This window comes from Ranitomeya variabilis, chromosome 4 (genome assembly GCF_051348905.1).
Source record: "Ranitomeya variabilis isolate aRanVar5 chromosome 4, aRanVar5.hap1, whole genome shotgun sequence".
Taxonomy (NCBI): domain Eukaryota; kingdom Metazoa; phylum Chordata; class Amphibia; order Anura; family Dendrobatidae; genus Ranitomeya; species Ranitomeya variabilis.
The window spans coordinates 479773675-479799677 of NC_135235.1; the positions used below are offsets into that span (position 1 = coordinate 479773675).

Below are 26003 nucleotides of genomic sequence, written 5' to 3' on the forward strand. Positions count from 1 at the left end.
ATGTTTGGACCAAACCGCATTGCCTGTGTGAATGCTACCTAATGCTTGCCCGAGATCGTGAATCCCTGCAATATATTATATATAGACACGCACACACCATGTTTTTTGGACTGAGACTTTTTTAGCTCTGGACCATAATACAAGCTGTACCAAAGGATCAGTACACCATTGAAAATGCAATATACTTATAAAGTTGATTAGCTGTTCATGGTGATTAGTTTGATTTGTCAATGAAAAGACTGATGCTTTTGGTTTGTCATCAGGTCTCAATATTTGCACTCCACGGTTTATGCCTTAACCATAATGAGAAAGAGCAGGAAATGTTTTTCCATCTATTATTTGGATGGTCAGTTATGTCCATTTATTGTGATCAATACTACTGAAGATCAGCGACTTACGAGTGCCCTGTTGCTGGGATGAAGTATATACAGCAGTGGACCCGGGAATCAGGAATCCTCTTCTTGCGATTGATGTTCAGCTCCTCTTGTAGATACTTCTCATACTGATCATTAATGAACTTCATTATGGGCAGCCAGCTATCAGAGTAAATAAAAGAACAATTTAGCTACAACACATTACATACAGAATACACAGACACAATCACAAACTTTCATTTCAAATGCCAAGGGAAGGATAAACCCAAACAACAACTGCTCGCCAAGTCACAGAATTACTTTGCCCTGTTCTGAAGCTCCATCATTCTAAAATCAAAGCTGCATTCTCAATGCTGTTAGCTTCCGAGCTGAAATCTACCAGCGTCCTCTCCTGATGCCAGACTTGTACACTGACTTTACAGTAGGCCCTGTACTGATTACAGACAGGCACAAAGCCCTATATTAAGGTTATGTGTATGTCAACATGCTTGTTTAGTGTCTCAATTAGTAACCAGCAAAATTAAGAATGCAGCTCTGGACTTGTGATCACTATTATAGAAGTCTAGCACTGTAATGGCTACTTTTTTCCACTGTCAATGTAGATATTTTAAAAATGCTTTTTACAAAAAAAAAAAACACATCCATTACCAATTTTCGTTATTTATGTGGTCCCCAAATCCAGGAGTGTCAATAACTGTCAGTTTCATCCGCACACCTTTCTCTTCAACGTCTGAAAGAAAATTAAAAAAAAAAAAAAAAAAAGGTATATTAATTTAGGATCAAGTTTATATGTGCAAATGTGCAAGAAAATTAGATGGCCCGACTCCTGGCAACTGTGTCCAGTCTTAGGCCTAGTACAAACAGTCCGGTACTGGCAGCGCTTTGGATGCAGCACATGTTCGCTGCGTCCAAAGCGCTGCCGTCTACGTCAGATGAATTCGCATGTGATCACTGAACAGTGTGGATTCACAGCATCCAATATATTCTGTCAGGGAAATTTCTCTTGTGGAGACTAGAGCCTCTGCAAAAGAAATTGACATGCTGCGGTCTGGAAAGACATTCCGCACGTCCGTCCCCATGGCTGAGCTGCGAGCATCTCTGGACGCATAGAGGGCATGGGATTTCAAGAAATTCCATCCACTATTCTGTAACATCTGGACACTCTGGGCTTGATGCAGCATTAAGTACGCAGCGTCCAGCCCGCAGCAGTTACTGATCGTGGGCACGTATCCTTAAAGCTTTCTGCTTATCTCACTCCTTTCCCAACTATTCCACACCTGCACCACCCCTGATCTTCCCAACTGCACCACCCGATAACCCCTACATTACATTGTTCTTTATGAACCCCATTACCCACAATCCAATCCAAATCTTACCATGAGTGATACTTTTAATTTCTATAGTTTTCGGGATTCGTTCCTCGGCTGTGGGTTGCACAGATTTCCTGCTGACCTTGGATTTGAAGAGAGTGTTTATTAATGTGGACTTTCCTAGACCACTCTGACCTGGGAACAATGATAAAAATAAATTAATTGTATATATTTACCAAGCCACTCTAAACCCACATTTAATTTTTTATTTTTTTTCGTCAAAGCAAAAAAAAGGGTAGAAAAATATAGACGAGAACTCTATTGTTCCAGGAACTGCTAACTGATGCAGCGCTCTCCTTCCCTCTCCAAGCAGACAGTCCCAGGATAGTTTCAAGAGCAGAACTAGATGTATCCCAATAGTGCACTATATCTGTCACTGAGAAACTGTTCCCCGGGCTACTGCAAGCTTAGGAAATAATATGCTATTTGCCTGCAGCCCAATACAGGTAAAGAGAAGTAGTGATTTTAAGCAGAAACCCTGGCCGCCATGTCAACCCTTCGTACCCGCCATCATGTCCCTGGGATTGCGATGCAGACAGACCTGCAGCGGCAACCAGTTTATTTAAATGCCACTGTCAGTGATTGGAAATGGCATATATATGGTTACGGTAAACTAGAAATGATCAAAAGCCATCTGTAGTGTCTGCGGTTACGGCAAGATGTCGGCTGTGTATTCACAGCTAGCACCTGCCAGGTACGGTTCCCTTAGCTAGCTTACTAGTATGTCAGAAAGGGGTTTATAGATGCTGCTTTTAAAAAAGGCCGCACAAATGCATATAAGCAACTCCGAATATAGTTGTAAAGTTTAACAATGTTTTTTTCTAGTACAAAATTAGATCATGATCATTTTAGCATTTACTGTTCATTTGCAGCTGTCAAATTGTCATCTCTTTAACAAGTTTCTCAGAAACCAAAAGGTAAACTGTAATTTTGTCAGTACGTTTATTAGAATAACAGATTTACTATTAGTTTTTGAAAAAATTAGCAACCAATGTTGCTGCAATTCGAGTTGTCATTAAAGGGGATGTCCCAACTTCTTATAATGGGTCAAAAATCGCAAAGATCTTGTAAAAAGTAGCAACTTTGCAATTTACCTCTAATTAAAAGGGATTGTCCAGAAGCAAAAAAAAAAAATTATGGATACTCCCCTTCCACGACGGCGGGGCAGCTATTCCCAGCGTGATGGTTGTGCCACGTGGCCTCCAACTGCGTTACCCGACCGCTGCAGCCGATGTCATATTACCCCACCGGGAATAGCAGTGCCGACATTACTAGAAGAATGCCGCAGCTCCAGGAGGAGATTGTTTTTCTTTTCTATCTGCCCCTGAAGTGATTAAGGAGAAGTTGTCCAGTAGTGGACAAACCCTTTAAAACTCCTCTCCATTCTGATGAGCTAGGGGATTGTTATGTTTTATAGTTTACTTCTTGTAGCCTAGATTACAGCATTGGAGGAGCACACCGATCTGGTCAGCTACTGAGCTGCACTCGCTAGCCGAATAGCAAAGGCAAAGTCATCAAAGTCATGGAAGATCACACAGTTCAGACTAGCAACATGACAGCCCCCTACCAACAAGCAGTGTGCTCCTGAAGACAGAAGATTAAACAACCCCTTCAAATTGTCGTGAAGAAAAAAATCCACTATCTATGTACATCAAATTAAACAGTTTTGATTTACTAGTATACTGCAATATAGTGGAAAACGCTCATTAAACATTAAAAGGTCTGTCCTAGAAAAGACATCATTGATGAAATACCAATGCTCTAATATCTTCTGTACCTTTACTCAATTATTGATCTGAGAAATGCATGAATGAATTGACAAATGTGTGTTACCATTTCTCACGTCCTCATTTCAGACTGTCAAGACACCTTATAGACCGGACAGATAATAATACCCAGTTGTCAGTTTGTACATATATTTCCAGGAGGAATAGAAGAGAAAATGCAAAATCTGAGTTGTAAGAAATACTACATTATTTCCCCCCACCCAAGAGCGATGCAAATATTTAGTAAAACATTGGTTTTATTAGAATTGCGGCATTAAAGTTTGCTAATGATAGCGTGTACCCACATGGTAGCTGTAACCTATGAGAGAACACGGCAGTGTGGCTATTCCTTGCAGCGCCACAAAGCCACATGGTACCCATTACAATAAATAGACTGTCTGTAAATTGCATGGTCATGCTGGCTCTTTCAACACAATTCTTAGTAGCCATTCTTTTGCCTGGTTAGTTGATTGAACTAAAAAGGCATTTTCTACACCAGACAATCCTTTATGTTATTTAAGGCTCCCCATCAGTATTTCCATAATTTGTACCAGTAAGTCAAGGCCACTGTCAAAGGCATTGTCCTTCGGTCAGGCAATCATTTGGTCAACAATACAGAAAAATTACTGTACCTCTAAGGTCACAACTGAGGAATCCTCTAGACCTGCATAGATCTCAGGTTGGAAAGAGTGAAAATTGAGGCACATACGTAAGTAAAATTCCAGCTAAGGAAGATTTCTGTGAATACCAGCACAAGTCAACCATATTCTACACTGCACCGACTGCGGAGTACAGTCATTGGCACAGGTGCATCATATTAAACCAAAGCAACATTTCTAGGTACATACCAACCACCATGATGTTCAGCTCAAAACCTTGCTTCATGGCCTTTTTCCTCATCTGTTCCAAAATGGCATCTATTCCCACGTAACCAAAATCTGTAGCAGGCTTTTCACCCACTCCCCTGGTGGGAAGAGGCTGCTTCACCCCCGCATCCCTGATCATGTCGGTCATAGTGACGGCGTATGGTTGGACGTCCTCAATAACTGTGGAAATAAATAGAAAACATGATTGTTACCTCTAGAACAAGTTGTATGTGTAGCCTCAGTACCATCTGTGCCACATGTAGCTTCTTATCAGTAGTACATTAGTTTGCAAGGTGCCCAGTGTGTTCGTAACCAAGGGAGGAGGATGATGGCTATTAAGTGCACAAACAGTTTGGTGGCAACAAAGAATAATACAACAGCACATAACACCTGGGCTGTACAAATCACAGGAGCGCCACATGCTTATGAGCCTTGGTAAGTATTACAGGATTAAGAATGCTTTTTATTGCATGGAAGGATCATTAATCCAGTATGTATGTGACCTAAAAGTTCTCTGATCAGGAATAACAGGACACGCTCAGCAAGATCTGTTGAAAGAACATTTTTGGTATCAATATTAAGCCTGGGGAATACTTGACCTTCATGCCAGAGCAAAGTGAAATCAAACCCACATCTCAGTATAAGGTAGGTCCCTTAGAAATCCCTAACTGTACGGGTAGCTACATTCTAACAATGGATACAAGCGACCTTACTTTTAAAGGAATTTTCCCATGAACTAATTTTAATCAATAGATCTTTAAATAATAATAAGTTCCACAATTGGATGTGTATACAATGTTCCTGTGCTGAGATAATCTTATAAATGTGCCCCTGCTGTGTACTGTGCAATGGCTGTGTCTGACAGTGCAGGAACATGGTCTGATCATACCACAGCTACTGGGTAAGGAAGGACGAAAAACAGTATACAGACAGGACAGCAGGGGATCACAGCTGATTCTTTCTGTGAGGTAAAACATTGCTTAAAAACAGGCAGGGAAATGTTTTACCTCACAAAAAAATCTGCTGTGATCCCATGCTGTCCTGTCTGTATACTGTTTTTCGTCTTTCCTTACCAGGGAGCTGTGGTATGACCAGACCATGTCCCTGTACGGTCAGACAGAGCCATTACACAGTACACAGCAGGGGCACATTTATAAGATTATCTCAGCACAGGAACATTTTATTTAAACACATCCAATTGTGGAAATTATTATTCCAAGATCTATTAAAATGTACTTTGCGAAAACCCCCTTAAGAGATACATTTTATACAGGTTACATTTTATATAAAAGCACCCAACTGATCTATAATACAAAATGGGGGAAAGCAAATTAGTGCAAAAACCGTACAGTCATGATCTGGTGTGCACACTCCTGAAAGAGCCCTGCTGGACCCTAAACATGTATGTTATGCGCCCTCCAACCTTCACTGAAAAGTGGCAGCATATTTCTCATGTCATCCTACCTGGTATCATCTATTTGCCGCTCACTGCCTCCTCTGCTCAGATCAGCATTCCGGTCCTCCTGGCTCTAAAATGGCTGCCGCAGAGGCCATCTTAGATGTAGTAGGACCAGAACAGCAATCTCAGGAGGGGAAAATATTCAGCTCCAGGTGGGGTGGCTATTTGTGACATATGTACAGACACATTTTACGTTTTTGCTTAAATTTGTGTCTAGGAAAGCTTGGTGATGAGATGCTCACCATCCCAAGTACTGGGCTGAGATCCAGCATCACCAGAATCCTAAATGACACTCATTATGTAAAGACTCAACCTCTCTCCCATATTATTGCTTAGAGACCTAAAGGGACAACACATGTAGTAGCTTTTATGGATAAACATATTTGTTTCCCCCAAAATAACCAAATGGGCCATTTAAAAACATTTTATTGGAAATATATCAGAGGCGCAAAACCCATTTTCTTGTGAGCTTTCTTGTGAGCTTTCTGTTGATGGCCTCTATAGGACAACCCTGTCTGAATATGATCATAGACTGCAGTCCATGAATGAACGATGTGCCAGCTGCCCTACATAAACCACAACGTGCCATTCCCAGATTTTGTCCTTACTGTTTCATACACACCCCGGCAGGCCCTGTGTTACCAAAGAGGGTAGAAGGAAAATTTTGAACATAAAGTAATAGGGCATCAGAGGACAATACAGAGGAGAAATTAATAGTCATGCTCTGGAGCAAAGGAAGCACAGAGCATGAGTCAGGTAGGAAATGTGGAGACTCAGGAGTGGCGTGGTGAGATGGAGGACAGCACAATCTGGAAGCAATGAATATTTAAAAAGGAGGGAAAAAAAAAAAAAAAGGGGGTAGAAGTAGTTGGCAGGCTGAGCTGAGACCTTTGTTCATGTGCCTGTGTTAAGACCTGGGGGCAATCCCAAAATATAGTATAACAATGGTTGGAACTATGAGGGATTAATGTTCTACACACAATTGTACCTACGTAGGCCATAAAGCATATACATTTGCGTGACTGCAACCCCCTCTTCACTTCCTATACTACTTTTTTTAAGATGATATTGTGGTTAAAACAACTGAAGTGCAACAAATCGAGGGCGGTCCTAGGTGAAACAGTACAGGAAACGGCACTTCATCGGCATATGAACGGACGTAGCTAGAGATGCAATGACTTTCACAAAGTATGACTGCAGCAGGGGCAAACAATTCACTATGAAAAAGGTCTGATCTCACACTAGTCCAGAATTAAATTATTTGGTAAACCCCTTGGGCATAGCGCAAAGGATTTCCATTACTAAAATGTTGCAAAATGTCATTCAATCATGTATCAGATTTCCAGTTATAGAAATTTCTTAGCAGTGCCAATATGGAGTTACACCGCTGTACCTGGTAATCCTTGGTGATCGGTGATCTTCTCACATGTATCCAGGACATGTCAGAAGATCAATTTGACTTTGATTTCCAGCTGCAAACTCCTTCTTATTCTGTAATATGGTATTAAAAATGAAGCCAGCCATTAGTTCTCACCTTTCAACAAAGGTGCCAACTACAAGCTAAGCTAATAAGCGCAACACATCTGAAGTCACGTTTAATGGTGATGAATGCGATCTCCTTGGATACACGTCCATGCTGCCAAAGTTCTTTCAGGATCTAATAATCTGCCCAAACTTACAGGAAACATCATTCATGGCTGGGTGACATCTGCCCCAGAATAGCTTAACTATTTCAATTACAGATGCATGCCTGTAGCAAACCAAGCTCTAAATGCGAGCCCAGAGGTAAATTTATTTTAGTCACCGGTACTCCAATGTCAAAATGGTTGGCAAACACTGCTCATGATTTATTATATTAGCAATCATACAGCCACAGGACTACAAGAGTCTTCAAGAACGTCATGCATTTCCTTTGGAGAAATAAAATAATCAAGACACCTAATCCTCTCCGACTTAGACAGATGAGTTGTTTTTTTGGCCAATGTCAAGAAGCTGTGTAAAGGAGATCTTGCTACACCCAGTAATGGCGGCCTCCTAACAATTACTGTATGTATATAGCGTGCCTGAATGACAAGACATCTCTGGAGGAGAAGACCACAGATCTGGAGCAGTGGGGCAATGCACGTAAAGAGAGGCGTGAGATTCTGAGTTACATATCCTTAAAAAAAACAACCTACAATCTGTGCTACCCTGTCATACAAAACTAGATCACTGAACAAGAGGTGAAATTAGAGGAGACTTGACTGCCCTTATGAAAGCAGCAGAAGAACGGCTCAGGGCCCTGACCACTACCTGTTTTTGCAAACCGCAAGAAGATTGTTCTGTGATCATCGCTCCTGCAGAGGCTACACGTGACCGTGTCTCCTAAAGACAGACATTAACCCGCCATAATGTTATGATATATGCATGCATACTTTGGTTATACAGTGCATAAACTTTGATTTTTTTTCTTGCTAAACAAACAAAATTGCATTCAGATAAGTGACAGAGCTGCGGTATCCAGCGTGACCAAAACGGCAAAGCCTCGGCGAGTCCCTTCTAAGCAGACTGAAACCGGCACTAAAATATCCAAGAATCCTTCCACTCTACAAAGCTCTTCGCCTCTCTTATGTATCACCGAGTTGCTGTTAGTAACAAATCACTCAATGATCAGCTTCAAGGACTCGAATTCTCTGAAACCATTTTAATAAGGCCCATTGTATCCTTGAAAAAAAATTATGATCTCAAAATTTAGAATATTGAAGGATTATGATCTGTACAAACAGAATAAACACTTGCATCCTATGCCTCTCCAAAGACCTAGTTAGCATTGCTACTGGAATGGCAGCAGACCCGAGGGATGGACAGTAAGGCAGAGCTGTGGGCAATCCCTAATAGCCCAGCAGTAAAATGACACAGTTACATGACTGTACAATGTACTTGATATTACTGACGATCCTGTATGGAGGCAGTGGTGAGAGCGGAACAGAAAGTCATTTAATATGGCAGAGAGTATGCGGGCTCAGGAGGGTGCGTGTATACCTCTCTGCCATCTCGTGCTCCTTGCCTGACAGACAGATGAGATGTTAAGAGCTTCCTGTTTATGTTAAGACTACAGAGAGAATAAGAAAGGGGAGGCAGCGCATGTTATCTCCCTATGGGGGGCCGAGGAGGGGTGATGCCCCTCTTACTGGCCTTAGTGGTCTCTCTCTAAAGCACACAATGCCCTGTGCTGTACGGGCCTATAAACACATCAAGGTGGAGCCTTCAGTTACTTGCTGCAAAATGAGCTGCAAGGCCGTGTGCCCACGTTGCGTTTATGCGCTTCCGCCGCATTTTTTGCCGCAGTGGAAACGCCTAAAAACGCATTCCCATGCAATCCTATGGGATTCTGAAGTTGCTGTGCCCATGCTGCAGATTTTCCCGCTGTGGAATCGCATAGCGGTAAAATCCGCAGCATGTTCATTATTTCTGCACAATCGCGGCGATTCCGCAGCCATAGGATTGCATTGAAACGCTCACTTTACGCATGTGGCTATGCCCACCATGCGTAAAGTGAGCTTTTCATGTGCGGATGGTACCCAGGGTTTGGAGGAGAAGAGACTCACTTCCAGGCCCTTGGGAACCATATTCCTGTAAAAAAAAAAGAAAAAAAGAATTAAAATAAAAAATAGGGGTATACTTACCTTCTGATGGCCACTGGAGTCCTCCCGCCTCTCAGCGGTGCACGCGGCGGCTTCTGTTCCCAGGGATGCATTGCGCGAATCACCTGAGATGACGTCGCGGTCACGCGACCGTGACGTCACAAAGTTACTTCGCGCAAAGCATCCCTGGGAACGGAACGTACCGAGAGCGCCGCTGAGGAGATCGGGGGCCGTCAGGAGGTGAGAATAACCATATTTTTAATTTTTTTTTTAGCATTCTCTTTTACTATTGATGCTGCATAGGCAGCATCAATAGTAAAAAGTTGGTCACACTTGTCAAGCACTATGTTTGGCAAGTGTGACCAACCTGTCAATTCACTTTTCCAAGCGATGCTACAGATCACTTGTAAAGCGCAAGCATTCTGCAAGCTAAAAACGCTTGCAAAACGCTTGTTTTGCGGGAAAACGCATGCGAATTCTGCATGCATTTTACCCGCGGGCAGGGAGTTGCGGAAATGCTGCGGACATTTCCGCAGCATTGGCACATAATCTTGATATGTGCACATTTAGGCTACCTATATATACACACACTATGTACTCAGGAATTGCACACATCCCAATTCACCAATACAAATACAACCATAATAATAAAAAGAAAAAAAAAAATTGCAAATGCAGCAGTGACAAAGCAAATTCCAATCTGCTGACTGGCAAATTAAATTAAAATTAACTGATAAGTTTAGTCCCTCACATAGGCTGAAAACCACTGAAGACAGGAAGGACAAGTCAATGCCATGCATGATTTTCTAAGCATATTGTGGTACAAGTATGAATGTGTTACTTTATAGTACGACGAATGTCAGAAAAAAACAATTGTGCTTTTGAGGAATAATTCTGAAGCAATTCCACCTTTAAATTTTACATAGAAAATTGATTTTCTTCTTTTTACAGATTCCATGAGAATAATTGTGGGATGCAGTATTGCATGTAATATGACAGAGGCATGGGCTCATACTTGCCTATAACTTGTCAACCTAAGGCTGTGTGCACATGTTGCTGATTTTTCGCGTTTTTTTTAGCGATAAAAACGCTATAAAACCGCAAAAAAAAACAACAAAAAAAACATACAATATGCTTCCCATCATTTAGTATGAATTCCGCAATTTGTGCGCACATGATGTGTTTTTTTCCGTGAAAAAAACGCATTGCGGTAAAAAACGCAGCATGTTCATTAATTTTGCGGGTTTTTTTGCGGATTTCCCACTATAAAGTGCATTGGGAAATGTCCGGGAAAAAACGCACCAAAAACGCGGCAAAAACGCATGCAGATTTCTTGCAGAAAATTTCAGGTTTTTCTCAGGAATTTTCTGCAAGAAATCCTGAACGTGTGCACATAGCCTTAGGCTTCTTTCATACTAGCGTTGGTACGGGGCCGTCGCCATGCGTCGGCCCGCCATACCGACGGACGTTGTGAAAGAAATGCACAACGGGAGCAGCGGATGCAGTTTTTCAACGCACCACTGCCCCATTGTAATGTCCGGGGAGGAGGGGGCGGAGTTTTTTTGTGCCGACGGTCCGCCAAAACACGACGCATCCGTCGCACGACGGATGCGACGTGTGGCCATACGTCGCAATGCGTCGCTAATGCAAGTCTATGGAGAAAAAAACGCATCCTGCGGGCAACTTTGCAGGATGCTTTTTTTCTCCAAAACGACGCATTGCGACGTACGTCACACGACGCTAGTGTTAAAGTAGCCTAAATATCATGTAAATAAAAAATCTGAGACACAAAACAGAAATTGGCATAAAGGCCGCGGTGCTTATTTATGGTTACCCAAAGTAAATTCAAATAATAATACATTTTAATCAAATATTTAATATACCAAAAATTACCTCATTACATTAAAATCCTGTCCACCCAGCATTAGCTGGGCGACCCCCTCAAAAGAAACACCGCAACAAGAAAACAAATGATTAAATAGGGCGGGTGGGGAGATGCTTCAGCGTAGAAATCTTCAGTCAGACAACTCTACATCCAGAAAGCAGAAGTTTAAATAGATGCCCATTTCCCGCCTAAACGGACAACTGCCAATCAAAGTCCTGTTACCAAAATCTGCCTCATCACATGACATACTTAAGAATCATCTAGAAGGTTGTTACCACTTACTGAAAGAACCTTATCAAAAGGGGGGGGGGGGGGGTAAAAAAGGAACTGATAAATGGAATGTACCACATTATTAAAAATGAATAACATAAAATTTAATGAAGGCAAAATGATCTCAAGTGCCCCCTTTGATGATATATTACAGGGGCTCACATCCTTCTCTAGAAGCTATGAAGAAAGAATAGGGGGCCGCACAATGAACCACACAATGGCACAGGAGCCGACAGACAACAGAGGGCCCCTGTGCATAAACAGTATGTGGCCCTATACGATGTAACAGTTCATCATAATACACAATTTCACCTGCTTTGGATGTACCTCTTGAGCCCCTGTCAACCCCTGCAGTGGCACAGAGTTCCTATGCATCCCAAATAGAGGCCGTATAACATCCATGTGCCATTGTACGGGTTACATGCATAAGGTAGTAGATTTACTAAAAGCGCTGACATTTGTGAGGGTCATTAAAAGGGATGTATGAAGGACAAGGTGTAGATAAAGGCAGGGTGTCATCTCATCCAACATTTCTTTACATCAGCTTAATAGGGTAAACAGTTAGTTAATATGGTTAGAAGAAGACATGTGTCCCATCAAGGGCAACCGTGGGATGGGAGATGATAAAGGGATTGGGGTAAATATACAACCACGACGCATTATCCAGCCCACCCCAAAGAGATAACTGAACCCAAGTCTCGATCCACTGGGCTAAACAGTCACAAAATTATTTTATTTTGGCAATTGATCCAGTCATTTGCCAGATGGAGCGAGAGCCCCCATGTCTTTTGAGGGGGTTTTACATGAAACTGATTTTGACCATACTTTTTGTATGGGCCATTTACATGTACAAGTTCATCATGTCCTCTCAAAAGACGACTTGCTATCCAGTAGCTGCTTCACATACAACAACAGCATATTCTTCTAAAAGGCCAGACAATTTAACTCAATATAAGCGTCAACAGGGCCGCAGCATTGAAAGATGCCCAACATGGAGCTACTGAGGTAAAAAAAACAAAAAAAACACAAACAACTTTTCTGCTTATGTGCAAATATCATTTTCCATGAGGTGATGTACTGGGCGGTCTCCTGTGGTAACTTTTTCGTTTCCCATGACCAGATAATCTGACCTGGCCGAGCTACAGTAATGATGGTTGCAAGTACCGTACTTCAGTTTTATTTGCTCACGTAGTGTCAAGAGATGACGCTTGACAATGGCAAACAGTACAGTTCTTAACCCATAGCTGTTTCCACATCATCTTAGCACGTTCCCTGATAAAACAACAACAAAAAATCTTGATTATTGCATACCCTAAACTCTATACAAGTCATAGGTGCAATTGCAGAGTCAAGGGTTAAAGTCAGATTTTTCTTTTTTCTTTTTTTTTTTTTTTTTTTATTTCCAGCCCAGAAATAAGTTTCATCTTGTTCTCCTGCAAACCTATCACAGCCTGCAGGACAGTGATCTGCAGTTACATCAAGTTCCTGCCAAATCCCCATGTCCTCAGGCCAACGCCTTGATACGAGGTAGATAAGTGACAATACACCTTCATTACAGAACAGTCACAACCATTAAATAAACCTAACGTTTCCATCACAAAGATTTATCCGCTAACCTAGTGTATGAGGTGAGCGATTAATGGAAGCAGCCTCTTATATTAATAAGTGTATCGTACATTCATGGAGAAAGAGAGGAGACAAAGCCACGGTGACATCAGTGCTGAAAATTCTAAATACACTGCAGGATTATTTTAAGCTCTAAAAAGAAAGAAAAAAAAAAAAAAAAAAACACACTAGATGAGAAGGATGCAGGATTAGTACAGTTCAGGGAAATTGCTATGTAATCTGCCATAACAGTAAGGGTGTGTTCACATTATTTCTGTGGGTCAAAAAACTGAGTTTTCTAGTGAAAACTGCTTCAATAAACTCTCCTCTATTGGGGAGTTTTTGGAAGAGTTTTTCAATTTTTTTCCATAAAGAAACACTCGATTCATATTTTAAGGGCTAAACCATGTAGTGTAAGTGTATTAAAATCCTCACCGATCGCCATTTTCTCCGATGCCCAGTAGAGCTTTGGTCCTCTTCCGAGTCCCATGAGTCAAGTTAAGGCTCTCGGGATCAGACAAGGCTCTTACAATCTCAGTCTATGGAGCGTCAGAAGTAGGTTTTATAGGTTTACATTACAATAGCGACTCCTGGCTCATACACAGACCGTAATGTGATCTGGCAAGTCGGAATAGGCATTACGTGAGCCAGAAAAGGACAGGAGCAGCTGTGCAAACCGGAGAAAATTGCGATCTACTACATTCGAGTATCTGCCCCCAGCAGTCGTATACACCCAAAAATGATGAACAGCAGAGCACAGGTTGTTATAATCAATGACACCGTTGGCTCATACACCCAAATCCAGTATAGTGGGGGAGTTTAGACGAGGGACAAAACTCCGTGTGGAAGCACCTTAAGCATTTTTGTTTTTTGTTTTTTTCATTTTTTTTGTGAAGCTTCTCCCATCAGAAGCTGTTTCAAGGAAATAATACCTTCTTTTCTCCCACCAGGTATTTCTGAAAGTCTACATAGTTTAAAAGACGCTAGAAAATCTGATCATACCGTTGTTTTTCCACAGATGTGACCATGAAAATCCTTTTATGGGCACTTTTTCTGGCAATTTTAGGAGTAGAGCATGTCCAGGAACAAAAAAAAAAAAGCAAAAAAATCACTAATGCCAGTATCACATCTGACAAAATACAGTGCCTTGCGAAAGTATTTGGCCCCCTGGAACTTTTCAACCTTTTCCCACATATCATGCTTCAAACAAAGATACCAAATGTAAATGTTTGGTGAAGAATCAACAACAAGAAGAACACAATTGTGAAGTTGAACGAAATGTATTGGTTATTTGAAATTTTTGTGGAAATTCAAAAACTGAAAAGTTGGGCGTGCAATATTATTCGGCCCCTTTACTTTCAGTGCAGCAAACTCACTCCAGAAGTTCATTGTGGATCTCTGAATGATCCAATGTTGTCCTAAATGCCTAATGATGATAAATATAATCCACCTGTGTGTAATCAAGTCTCCGTATAAATGCACCTGCTCTGTGATAGTCTCAGGGTTCTGTTTGAAGCACAGAGAGCATCATGAAGCCCAAGGAACACAACAGGCAGGTCCGTGATACTGTTGTGGAGAAGTTTAAAGCCGGATTTCGATACAAAATGATTTCCAAAACTTTAAACATCCCAAGGAGCACTGTGAAAGCGATCATATTGAAATGGAAGGAGTATCATACCGCTGCAAATCTACCAAGACCCGGCCATCCCTTTATACTTTCATCTCAAACAAGGAGAAGACTGATCAGAGATGCAGCCAAGAGGCCCATGATCACTCTGGATGAACTGCAGAGATCTACAGGCGAGTTGGGACAGTCTATCCATAGGACAACAATCAGTCGTACAATGCACAAATCTGGCCTTTATGGAAGAGTGGCAAGAAGAAAGCCATTTCTTAAAGATATCCATAAAAAGTGTTGTTTAAAATTTGCAACAAGCCACCTGGGAGACACACCAAACATGTGGAAGAAGGTGCTCTGGTCACATGAAACCAAAATCAAACTATTTGGCAACAATGCCAAACGATATGTTTGGGGTAAAGGCACCACAGATCATCACCCTGAACACACCATCCCCACTGTCAAACATGGTGGTGGCAGCATCATGGTTTGGGTCTGCTTTTCTTCAGCAGGGACAGGGAAGATGGTTAAAATTGATGGGAAGATAAATGGAGCCAAATACAGGACCATTCTTGAAGAAAACCTGTTGGAGTCTGCAAAAGACCCGAGACTGGGACGGAGATTTATCTTCCAACAAGACAATGATCCCAAACATAAAGCAAAATCTGCAATGGAATGGTTCACAAATAAACGTATCCAGGTGTTAGAATGGCCAAGACAAAGTCCAGACCTCAATCCAATGGAGAATCTGTGGAAAGAGCTGAAAACTGCTGTTCACAAACGATCTCCATCAAACCTCACTGAGTTCGAGCTGTTTGCCAAGGAAGAATGGGCAAGAATTTCAGTCTCTCGATGTACAAAACTGATAGAGACATACCCCAAGCGACTTGCAGCTTTAATCGCAGCAAAAGGTGGAGCAACAAAGTATTACGTTAAAGGGGCCAAATAACATTACATGCCCCACTTTTCAGTTTTTGAATTTCCACAAAAATTTAAAATACACAATAAATTTCTTTCAACTTTACAATTGTGTTCCACTTGTTGTTGATTCGTCACGAAAAATTTACATTTGGTATCTTTATGTTTGAAGCATGATATGTGGGAAAAGGTTGAAAAGTTCCAGGGAGCCGAATACTTTCGCAAGGCACTGTATGTATGCGAGACTGTTGCGTTTTACAGCAGGTCTGGACATATTGAAGCAATTAAGTCGAAAATCCCCTAAATGTACTTCTTGATATAGCACAAGATTATAGCACCATAGGACTGTAGGCTGCCCGATACTAAACACTAATAATAGAAATTATTTTAGCACTGAACTAATAGAAGATGTGAGTGTGAACATGGCTGGTTACACAAGAAGTTTACATTGACAGCTTAAATCCTGCCGATCCTGCTCTGATGACAAATAGGAAAACAAGTTTACTCTTTACTAAGAAAGTGTCACATAAAAGAGTCTTAGTGCTGAAGGCACCCAAGTACCAGGCCGCGAGCAGCACCCATTAAAGAGCAACAATAGTGACCTTTCCTTATCCTGCGCCAGCTGGTCCAGGAGAGGATGTGGGGCTGTGCTGGGGGAGGAAGGGAAGGAGAGGCTTGCCCTAGGGAAGGAAGAATAAAAGAGGTCCTTGGGGGGGTAGAAGGGACACACAGCAGGGAGGTTTATAACTTCCTTATACAGGCCTGTGAAACTTATTTAAATGCAACCATGTGTTCTGAGGTACCAGTTGTATACATGTATATAGGCTCCTACATACCAGACGTAGAGGGGAAGAAAAAGAAAAGCTGCAGAACAGTATGTGGGGGGACCAAAAGCAGTGAAGTGATCCTGATGGTCTCCACATAATGAAGTCCAGGTATATTATAGACTATAGCAGAAGCTTCTTGTTAGGGCCGGTTTATGAAATCGGATTTTTGGTCAACAACATTTCCTTTGTAGATTTTGGTTATAAACAGGACTAGAAAGGCAGATGGAAAGCTTTAGTAAAGAAACGACTCCACTATAAACTGATCCCAAAAGAAAAAAGCAATACAGATTCAATCGCCAATGTCTGAATGATTGACTACAGAAGACGACTTCTCTATAGGATTGTTTCATTTTTATATCCAGTCAATTATTTTCTTAGCAAAAACAATCACGTGAAAGTGAGCGACCCTCCATCCCCATATTAAATGTGGGGAGTGCTGTGCAGAAAGGTACAGAAACCATAAGTGGGAACGATCTATGTCTCCAGAACCGGGGTCTCACCATCTCCAGGGTCTTCAACACGTCATTGCACAAAAACTTTATGAGCGCTCGTTATTTTTTTAATTTATTTATTTTTTAAACATGGTTGGAGTTTTGCCAAAAAGGAGCAACTAGCACGTCCAACAAGTTTATCATAATTTACCCACAGAGTTGGCATAAATTCCAACAAAGTGACTGGAGAACATTTCTTACGTTGCCGCAGTCAGCTGAGGAATATGCCCAGCTTATTACCAGGCACATACCTCTATAAATTTTGAACATATTACTGAATGCTCGTCAGTGTGGTGATGTATACCACCATATTATAGAGAAATTCTACCTTAGGAATCTGACAGAATAGAGCACTGCGTGCCTTCATATGGTCACAGGCTTCTAACGGGGTCCAGCATGGTCGCAGGCTTCTATAATGGGGTCCAGCATGGTCGCAGGCTTCTATAATGGGGTCCAGCATGGTCACAGGCTTCTATAACGGGGTCCAGCATGGTCACAGACTTCTAGGAATGTCATATTACAGATGCATGAACTTGGCATTAGCAAGAATCATTATCTTGTGCACAAAAACTGTTGACTAAACCAATTCTACCTCTTTCACATTTCCGTTTTTTAGAATCACTCACAATTCGTCGTTTAAAAAAAAAAAAAAAAAAAAAAAAAACAGCAAATGTTGCTGCTGGATCCGTTTTTTTCCCCATAGACTTGTATTAGCGACGGATTGTGACAGATGGCTTTCCGTTTCATCCGTCGTTTGATGGATCCGTCGGAAGGAGACAACGCACATACTAACGTTTTTTGTGTACATCGAAAAGACGCACAGCGACGGATCCTGCGGCGTCCGTCATTGGCTATAATGGAAATCTATGGGTGCAGGATCCGTCGCTGTCCATCAGAAGACGGGTTCCAGTGACCAATGCCGTTTTTTTGCAACCGAGCATTCCCTGAACCCATTTTTCCTTTCCGGAAAATCTCTCTCTCTTTAAATTCCGGCTGCAACTATTTCAACAGATCCGTCAAAAAAACAGAACCAGTGCATCCGTTTTTTTTGTGTGTTTTTTTTTTTTTTTTTTTTTTTTTTTTTTTTTACAGTCGGCACAGGATCCGTCTTTTCAACACTTTGACGGATTGTGACTAATTCTAAAAAAACAGATGTGTGAAAGAGGCCTTACCAGACAGTTATGTCACTAGTTGAGGACCATGTTGCTTTTTGTTTGTTAAAAAAAAAAAAAAAAAAGTAGTAAGACCTTCCAGGTTTAACTGAAAATACAGGCATGACCAGATACTACAAATGTGTCTTGCTGCAACATCGACTAACTGAAGCCATTGTGAAACTACTTTTCTAACTGAAGTTTCAGTGTGTTGATAAAGAAGTGGTAAGTTTGTAGTCTGAGACTTCTAAACGGAAAGTTGTATAAGCCTGTTCCACGAGAGCAGCATGTCAGGCATTCATAACGTTTGATTATCCTTAGGATATAGGCATCGGCAAACAAGGAAACATATTACCGTATATGCACGTCACAATTGGCTGCTGGTGGAAAGAAATATTCTACTCAACCAACAGAAGACGAGAAAATGGATAACTCCATGTGTTGGTCTTCGAGGTCCTACAAACCTTAAGGGTATGTGTCCACGTGCCATTTTACATCCGGAATAGCAGCTCCACGCAGCATTCAATCCACAGCGTCCAGACGTTACAGCATAGTGGAGGGGATTTTATGAAATCCCGCCTCCACTATGCGTGGTAACACGCATCCGTCGGCCCTGCGATTCCGGACATGCGGCGCGTCTTTTTAGATCGCAGCATGTCCGTGTACCTTGCGGCGACGCTGCACCGCCGCAAGGTAAATCACAGGGCCCTATGTGTGGGGTGCGATGATGCCGGATGTGTGCAATGAACACATCCGGCATCATGGCGTCTCCAGAAGGTGGCGGGGCTTTGGGAGGAGCAAGTTTGCCGCTCCGTCCAATCCCCCCGGCCATCCTGAAAGTGGACACATACCCTAACAGAACGCAAAAGTTATTGCTGAGGGCCAAGAAATAATTAAAAGGGAATAGTTATCCTAAATTTGCCTCCATGTGCCCTTAAAGATGTTATACAACCAACTGTATTGTTACCTTCTGGCCACAACTTATCGCCACTCTCCCGACAGAACAAGGTCAAGACCTTCTACTTTCACGTCTCTGATTAGAAGTGCAAACTTCCCAGCGTTAAATAAATAAATGTACTTTATTCTGGCATCTTAAGCAGTAGATTGAGTTTAAAAATAAAAAAAATGTTTTAGATATTTTGGGCTTGTGTATATACACACACATCCATCACTGACAAAAACAACTGAAGGGTTTGCCATGATGGACTTTTCCAACCAATCCGTTATTGTGTCCCCTTGAGATGTGCTGTCAGGCAGGAACCAATTCTTCTCTTCTTAGAGAAAACATGTCAATGGGGGTTGCCAAAGCTGAAATATCCTAGCCAAACAGCCTTCATCCAGCATGATATGACTATTGGCAGCTTAGGCCCCTTTGACACATCAGTTTTTTGCCGTCAGTCACAATCCATTGGCTCGACGAATTGGTCGCAGATTGTGAAAAACTGATTAGTTTTTTCAACGGATCCAACTAGCGGATCTGGCTAATTGGATCCTACTGTAAATAAATCAGAGCATGCACAGTTAAAAAAAAATGGAATCCGTCACCGGATACTGTCATTTGACGGAGCCAGGGCCCATAGGCTTCCATTCGAGCAAATGATGGACGGCGTCGGTTCCGTCACCGTCCGATTTTTCAACTTACACAAAAAACGTTACTTTGTCCGATGTCTCCTGCCGCTGGACAAACAATAAACGATGGATGAAACGTGAGGCCATCCGTCACAATCCGTTGCCAATACAAGTCTATGAGAAAAAGATGGATCTGGCAAACGATGAATGAAACGTGAGGCCATCCATCGCTAAAACAAGTCTATGAGAAAAAAAATGATCCGGTGGCATCAGTCGCCGGATTCGTTTTTTTTCAAAATTCGACGGATTGCGACTGATAGCAAAAACTGATGTGTGGAAGGGGCCTAAATGGGGTTGTGCGTTTTCACTCAAAACTGATCTACAGGCAGTAATGCATCAGAATAACCCAATAATCAAAGCAGACCAAAAAAAAAATATTGTATCCAGAATATGACGTGTTGAATGTAGTTACCTTAATGTTACACAAATACTGCAGCGACTACAAGCCACTGACAATCACAGAGCAGGACAGCATGACCTGGAAGAGGTTACACAATAGGCTGCTTGGGAGGATGTGTGCCTTTTTGGCAGATTACAGAGATTAACCAGGAGAGAATGGTGGGGAGAAGAAGAGGAGGGGGTGAAGAGGGTGAGTGAGGTCTGTGTCTTCTCTCTCTGAACAGGAAGCTGCCACAGATCTCAGATGTAGGGTGAGGAGGAAAGGGATTCCATATCATTTACCATTCTCATCGATCGGCGGGGAGATACAGGCAAGCAACATCTCCATGCAAGCAACCGAGGTCACTTGGACCCCATTGCTAATTAGCTTGCAGAGAAGCGCTCCATGCTCTGCAGTATAGGTGCCATGGAGGTGCGAGATTACTCACAATAGCGCTGGCTGCCATATTACTGAATGGGGATGCAATGCCATAACCAAATAATGACAGCTCGCGAGAAAGTGCGATCCTAAAGGGGACAAATGTACAGATGTTGTTCAAGATATTACAATGCTGATTAATCACATTCTTTCCAATAAAGGTTATTGCACTGGGACTATATAGAGGGAATCCAGCGACACCCAAATTCGTGGGTTACAATTCCCAAGAAGTGGTGCTCTGAGATTTATGACAGATCAGATTCCATGCAAATTGCACAAACAATCTTTTAACGGTGTCAGATGAGAATATTTTCCCACATCACTAAGGCCACCTGCCGCAGAATTATACCCGGCTGGACTTGCAGAGGTCTCATTATACATTCATGAAAGCCCCATTCGCATACATTAAGGCGTTGTATGGCTGCTCGGTGCCATTCATTGACTGACAGTCCTCCCAATGACATTTCTTTTGGTAAAGGTGCCGCTTGCCTTGATATTTGACAAGACTCCTGGCGCTGTCATTAGCTCCTCGCACCGCCATGTGCAGGCAGAAGTGCAGGTGCTAAGATTCCTTACCCCCAGGCGCTGTTTATGACAAAGATACATTTTGCAACCCAAAACCAGTTATGGAGAATGCATAGCCGCTTTGCTGATTACCCCTGAGGATTTACACAGGTTTAGGCGGAAACTGAAAAATTAAAAATAAAAAACGTAATAGTGTATAGATGCATTTAACCCCTGATGGGCTAGGCAGCTGCATTAGGCCCATCATTGGTATGGCTGGCGTGATGCAGCTGCAGACTGATGTTTTCCCCTGTAGCATTGCAGAATCTAATCCCCGCCCTGGAAAGATTCACTAAAGGGTTACAGGTCCACAATATGTCTAATTAAAAGTCATTAGCCATAAATGGTGGCGCACAGAGGATCCTGGGCCCTGGTGCCAAAGCTGTGCCACCTAGCAGCCAAGTGCCAGGATGACGTCACCAGGTACAGATCTATAGGCAGCACTCAGGTATTACTCCCGTGCCATTAGAGCACTGTGCACCCAGCAGATGACAATGCCCCCAATGATAGGCTGGGGGAAGAATGGGTTAATAAAAGAGGTCGCACCAGATGCAATCCATCATTTTGTAGGTTCCCTCCCAACTCCATGGCCTGCAGAGATCTCTCACCCCCTGTACCGGGCTCAGTAAATCCCCCAAGTTGCAGAGCATGGCTTTTAATAGCCGCTCCCCCCCCCCCCTTGCACATGCATATGGTACGTACGAGCCCTATTCATCAGTGCATGGCAGAATCCGTGACTCCTCCCAGCACACGCTGCAGTGCCGTACCCACTTACCCCGAGACCACTCACCCCCGGGCAGCGGCGGCGGCAGCGCAGGATCACCCGGAGCACACACCGAGCACTACTGCGATCTGAAGCTGAGCGCCGGACACACGCGGCCACACCCCCTGTCACATGGGTGGCGGGGCGGGGCCTCGGCGCGGAAAGGGTTAACGGGCAGCAGGGTCCTCCGGCCAGATCCCAGGCCGCTGATAGGTGCGCGGCGCGGTCACGTGTCCATCAGTCCGTGCTGCAGTACTATGTCCCCTTGCAGGTTGTGCCTTGTGCTGCACTCGCTGTGGGGTCGCCCCTCTTCTCCGGAGATGCCTCATCTATGATTAGTAACTTTCCGACCCCTAGTCACGTGCACGGCGGGAAGACGGGCACTGTCCAGCTGACTCTTCCATAAAGAGCTCACACACTTCTTCTCCCATAGACTTTCTGTGTCTGTCCGTGTCCTCACTACCTCTGCTTGCTGTACAGAGGTTTTTCCCATACAGTGTGCACAGCACGTGTTTCTCAGAGGCACTCCGCTGTCATAAGTGCCTGAAAAAGCCGCACTCACACGGCAGACCATATGCACTTCTGTGGCTGTTCACATGGTCAGGCTTTGCAGCGCCTTTTATTGCTCCAGGTGTCCATAGATGCGGAGTAGTTATAGAAGTGAGGTCCGTTTTAGGTGTGTTCTGCTCTGAGGACCCTTTGTACTTTACAATACAAGTCAACGGCAAGCATCAAAAGACCCCCGGGCATTCTGCTGAAAAAAAACGCTAGCGGTTTCTTCAGTGTTGGAGTTAAGAAAAAGTCCAGAAGACAGCAATAAAAAAAGATGCAGGAAAATGCTTAAAAAAAAAACGCAGTCAGTCAAAAATGTCAGAAAAGGCTCGGGAGACAATAAAAATGTTAAAAAAAGACCCTTCAGGAAAAAAACGCTACCAGAAATAACACATACCCTAAGTTATCCCCTATTCACAGAATATCCACAGGATGAGGAATAACGCCACATGTTCAGTATTTTACCTCAGTATCTGCAAGCCGAAACCAGGAGTGGGTGATACATACAGGAATGGTGACCGGTTACTGTTAGGCCTCATTCACACGTTCAGTAATTGCTCAGGATTTTACCTCAGTATTTGTAAGCCAAAACCACGAGTGGAACAATTAAAGGAAAAGTATAATAGAAGCATATGCACCACTTCTGTATTTATCACCCACTCCTGGTTTTGGCTTACAGATCCTGAGGTAAAATACAGACCAAATACTGAGCGTGCAAACATGGCCTTATTCTGAAGATCTGTGACAGAATCCTGCTTTAATTTTTTATTTCCAGTGGATCTGGTGATGGACAAATGTAAAGAGATGGACATATTGCCTATGTTCCCCTTTGAAGAATAAGTGTAATGTGAATTGTGAGAAGATATAATATTGTGTGTAACCCGACAGTAGGAAGAGATAGTTAAGTTTGGGACTGTCCCAGAGTGGGAAGGGACAGGGACAATTTCCTGTCAGTACGTTAGGGCCGAGTGTGCGTAGAAAGCAGACCTGAGGTCTGAAGTGAGCAGTGCCGCATGACGTGGGTGTCCATAACGTGAAAAGAGACAGAGAATAGAAGTGACCGAAAGGCCGAGTGAGCCATAGCGAGAGGACGCCTAGCAGTACAGCCCCGAGTTTCTAACTCCAAGAGGTAACGGGCCAAGAAGGGACAGGGTACGTGAGACGAAGAGAGTGCCCCCCGGTGGGAGTTCCAAGGCGTCAGTGACAGAGAAGATAAGTACCGGAAATATTGGCAATCCCTAGAGGGGAAAGGACGCGGAACCGCAGTTTGAGTTAAGAACTTTCATAAACCAGACTGTAGTGCTGGGATGGGCTGTGGTGAAGTAGAGAGGAATGGTGAAGCTAGAGAACAAGTGAATAAAGAGGAATAGAAACTGTGTGGAAAATGCTCCATATGGTGAAGGAAATGTTCATCAAGCTGTGCACCCGCAATCTACTGTATACAATCCCCGCCAAGTTATCGTTTAGTAAAAAGTTTATTTTTACTGGTGGTCTCCCTCATTGACCTGTCAAATATCTGGTCCTGGTGGCCAACCAAAGTCATCGGTTACATATGGCCTGCAAGGTCCAAGTGCCCCCACAGCACAAGTCCACACACCCAGCCAGGACCCCCATCTTCATGTAACGTGTCGGGGTGTAAGAGAGGAGTACTTCGCCCATGGCTACCGCCGCTCATTCCAAACATCAGTTTTTCACATTACAGTTTATGGGGCTCTCCACATGTCCCTGTATTTTTGCAGACTGAGCGGTCCGCACTAAAACACAGAGACATGTCAGATTTTGATCCGAGTCACAGATCAAATTCGCCAATGCAAATCTGTAGGTCTGTGAAAGAAATCAGACAGCACTCAGATGTCATCCGTGTGTCATCAATGTGTCATCCGTGTGTCATCATCCATGTGTCACCCGTGTGTCATCATCCATGTGTCATCTGTGTCATCAATGTGCCATCCATGTGTCATCATCCGTGTGTCATCAATGTGCCATCCGTGTGTCATCAATGTGCCATCCGTGTGTCATCATCCATGTGCCATCCGTGTGTCATCAATGTGCCATCCGTGTGTCATCATCCATGTGCCATCCGTGTGTCATCAATGTGCCATCTGTGTGTCATTATCCATGTGTCATCCATGTGCCATCCGTGTGTCATCATCCATGTGTCATCAATGTGCCATCCGTGTGTCATCATCCCTGTGTCATCCGTGTGTCATCAATGTGCCATCGTGTGTCATCCATGTGTCATCCGTGTGTCATCAATGTGCGATCCGTGTGTCATCATCCGTGTGTCATCAATGTGCGATCCGTGTGTCATCATCCGTGTGTCATCAATGTGCCATCCGTGTGTCATCATCCATGTGTCATCCGTGTGTCATCAATGTGCGATCCATGTGTCATCATCCATGTGTCATCAATGTGCCATCCATGTGTCATCATCCGTGTGTCATCAATGTGCCATCCATGTGTCATTATCCATGTGCCATCCATGTGTTATCAATGTGCCATCCGTGTGTCATCAATGTGTCATCCATGTATCATCCATGTACCATCCGTGTGTTATCAATGTGCCATCCGTGTGTCTTTCATGGGTCTTTCATGTGCCATCCGTGTATCATCCATGTGCCATCTGTGTGTTATCCATGTGTCTTTCATGTGCAATCCGTGTATCATCCATGTGCCATCAGTGTATTGTCAATGTGCCATCCGTGTGTCATCATCCATGTGTCTTCCGTGTGTCATCAATGTGTCATCCATGTGTCTTTCATGTGCCATCCGTGTGTCATCAATGTGTCATCCATGTGTCTTTCATGTGCCATCCGTGTGTCATCCATGTACCATCCGTGTGTTATCAATGTGCCATCCGTGTTTCTTTGCATGTGTCTTTCATGTGCCAGCCGTGTGTCATCCATGTGCTGTCTGATTTTCATGATTGATAGTAGGAGCTTGAGAAAATTTCTTGTATGCAAAAAAAAAACACTAACCAAACACTGCTGACTAACACTGATGGAAATCAGACCATTTTTTGCTTACAAGAAAAATCACTCCCGTCTGAATGAGGCCTTAGGCCATATTCCAAAGAAGAATATGTGGTGAGTTTCTTATAAAGATTTTCTGTACCTACTACATGAGTTTTTGATGTTGCATATTTTCTTCACCATTTCTGTTAAGTAAAATAAGTTACTTGCATTTTTTCAAAATATGCAGCGTAAAAAAAACTCACCAAAAGCTCATCATGGGGACTATTATTACACACTGGAAGCAAACAATGAAGGCTCCTATTTAATGACAGCAAGCAGAGATCTTGAAAACCATGAAGAATTGATACTCAAGCTATGCTGGAACATGGTATGACTTTTTATTTCATAATGAATGCCTTTTATTTGTAATACACAGGATCTGTCAGTAAATAAATAAGTTGTTTTTTATGCTGCAAAATCTAGTTCACTCTTCAGGCTATA

The 26003-nt window shown here is 42.9% G+C and overlaps 1 protein-coding gene across 6 annotated transcripts in view; it reads right to left on the reverse strand.

The window, feature by feature from the left end:
* SEPTIN9 (septin 9) overlaps window positions 1-26003 on the reverse strand; it is a 354855-nt gene that overhangs the window by 32622 nt on the left and 296230 nt on the right. For 4 of the 6 annotated variants that reach the window (XM_077251856.1, XM_077251858.1, XM_077251857.1 and 1 more), the window contains 4 exons: window positions 4359-4556; window positions 1751-1879; window positions 1023-1104; window positions 399-536 (listed from right to left, as the gene is read on the reverse strand). In XM_077251856.1, the coding sequence (XP_077107971.1) occupies window positions 399-536; window positions 1023-1104; window positions 1751-1879; window positions 4359-4556 (547 nt within the window). Of the gene's footprint in view, window positions 1-398; window positions 537-1022; window positions 1105-1750; window positions 1880-4358; window positions 4557-22008; window positions 22157-26003 lie in introns of those variants that run through there. The other 2 variants (XM_077251860.1, XM_077251861.1) reach the window with 2 other exon arrangements.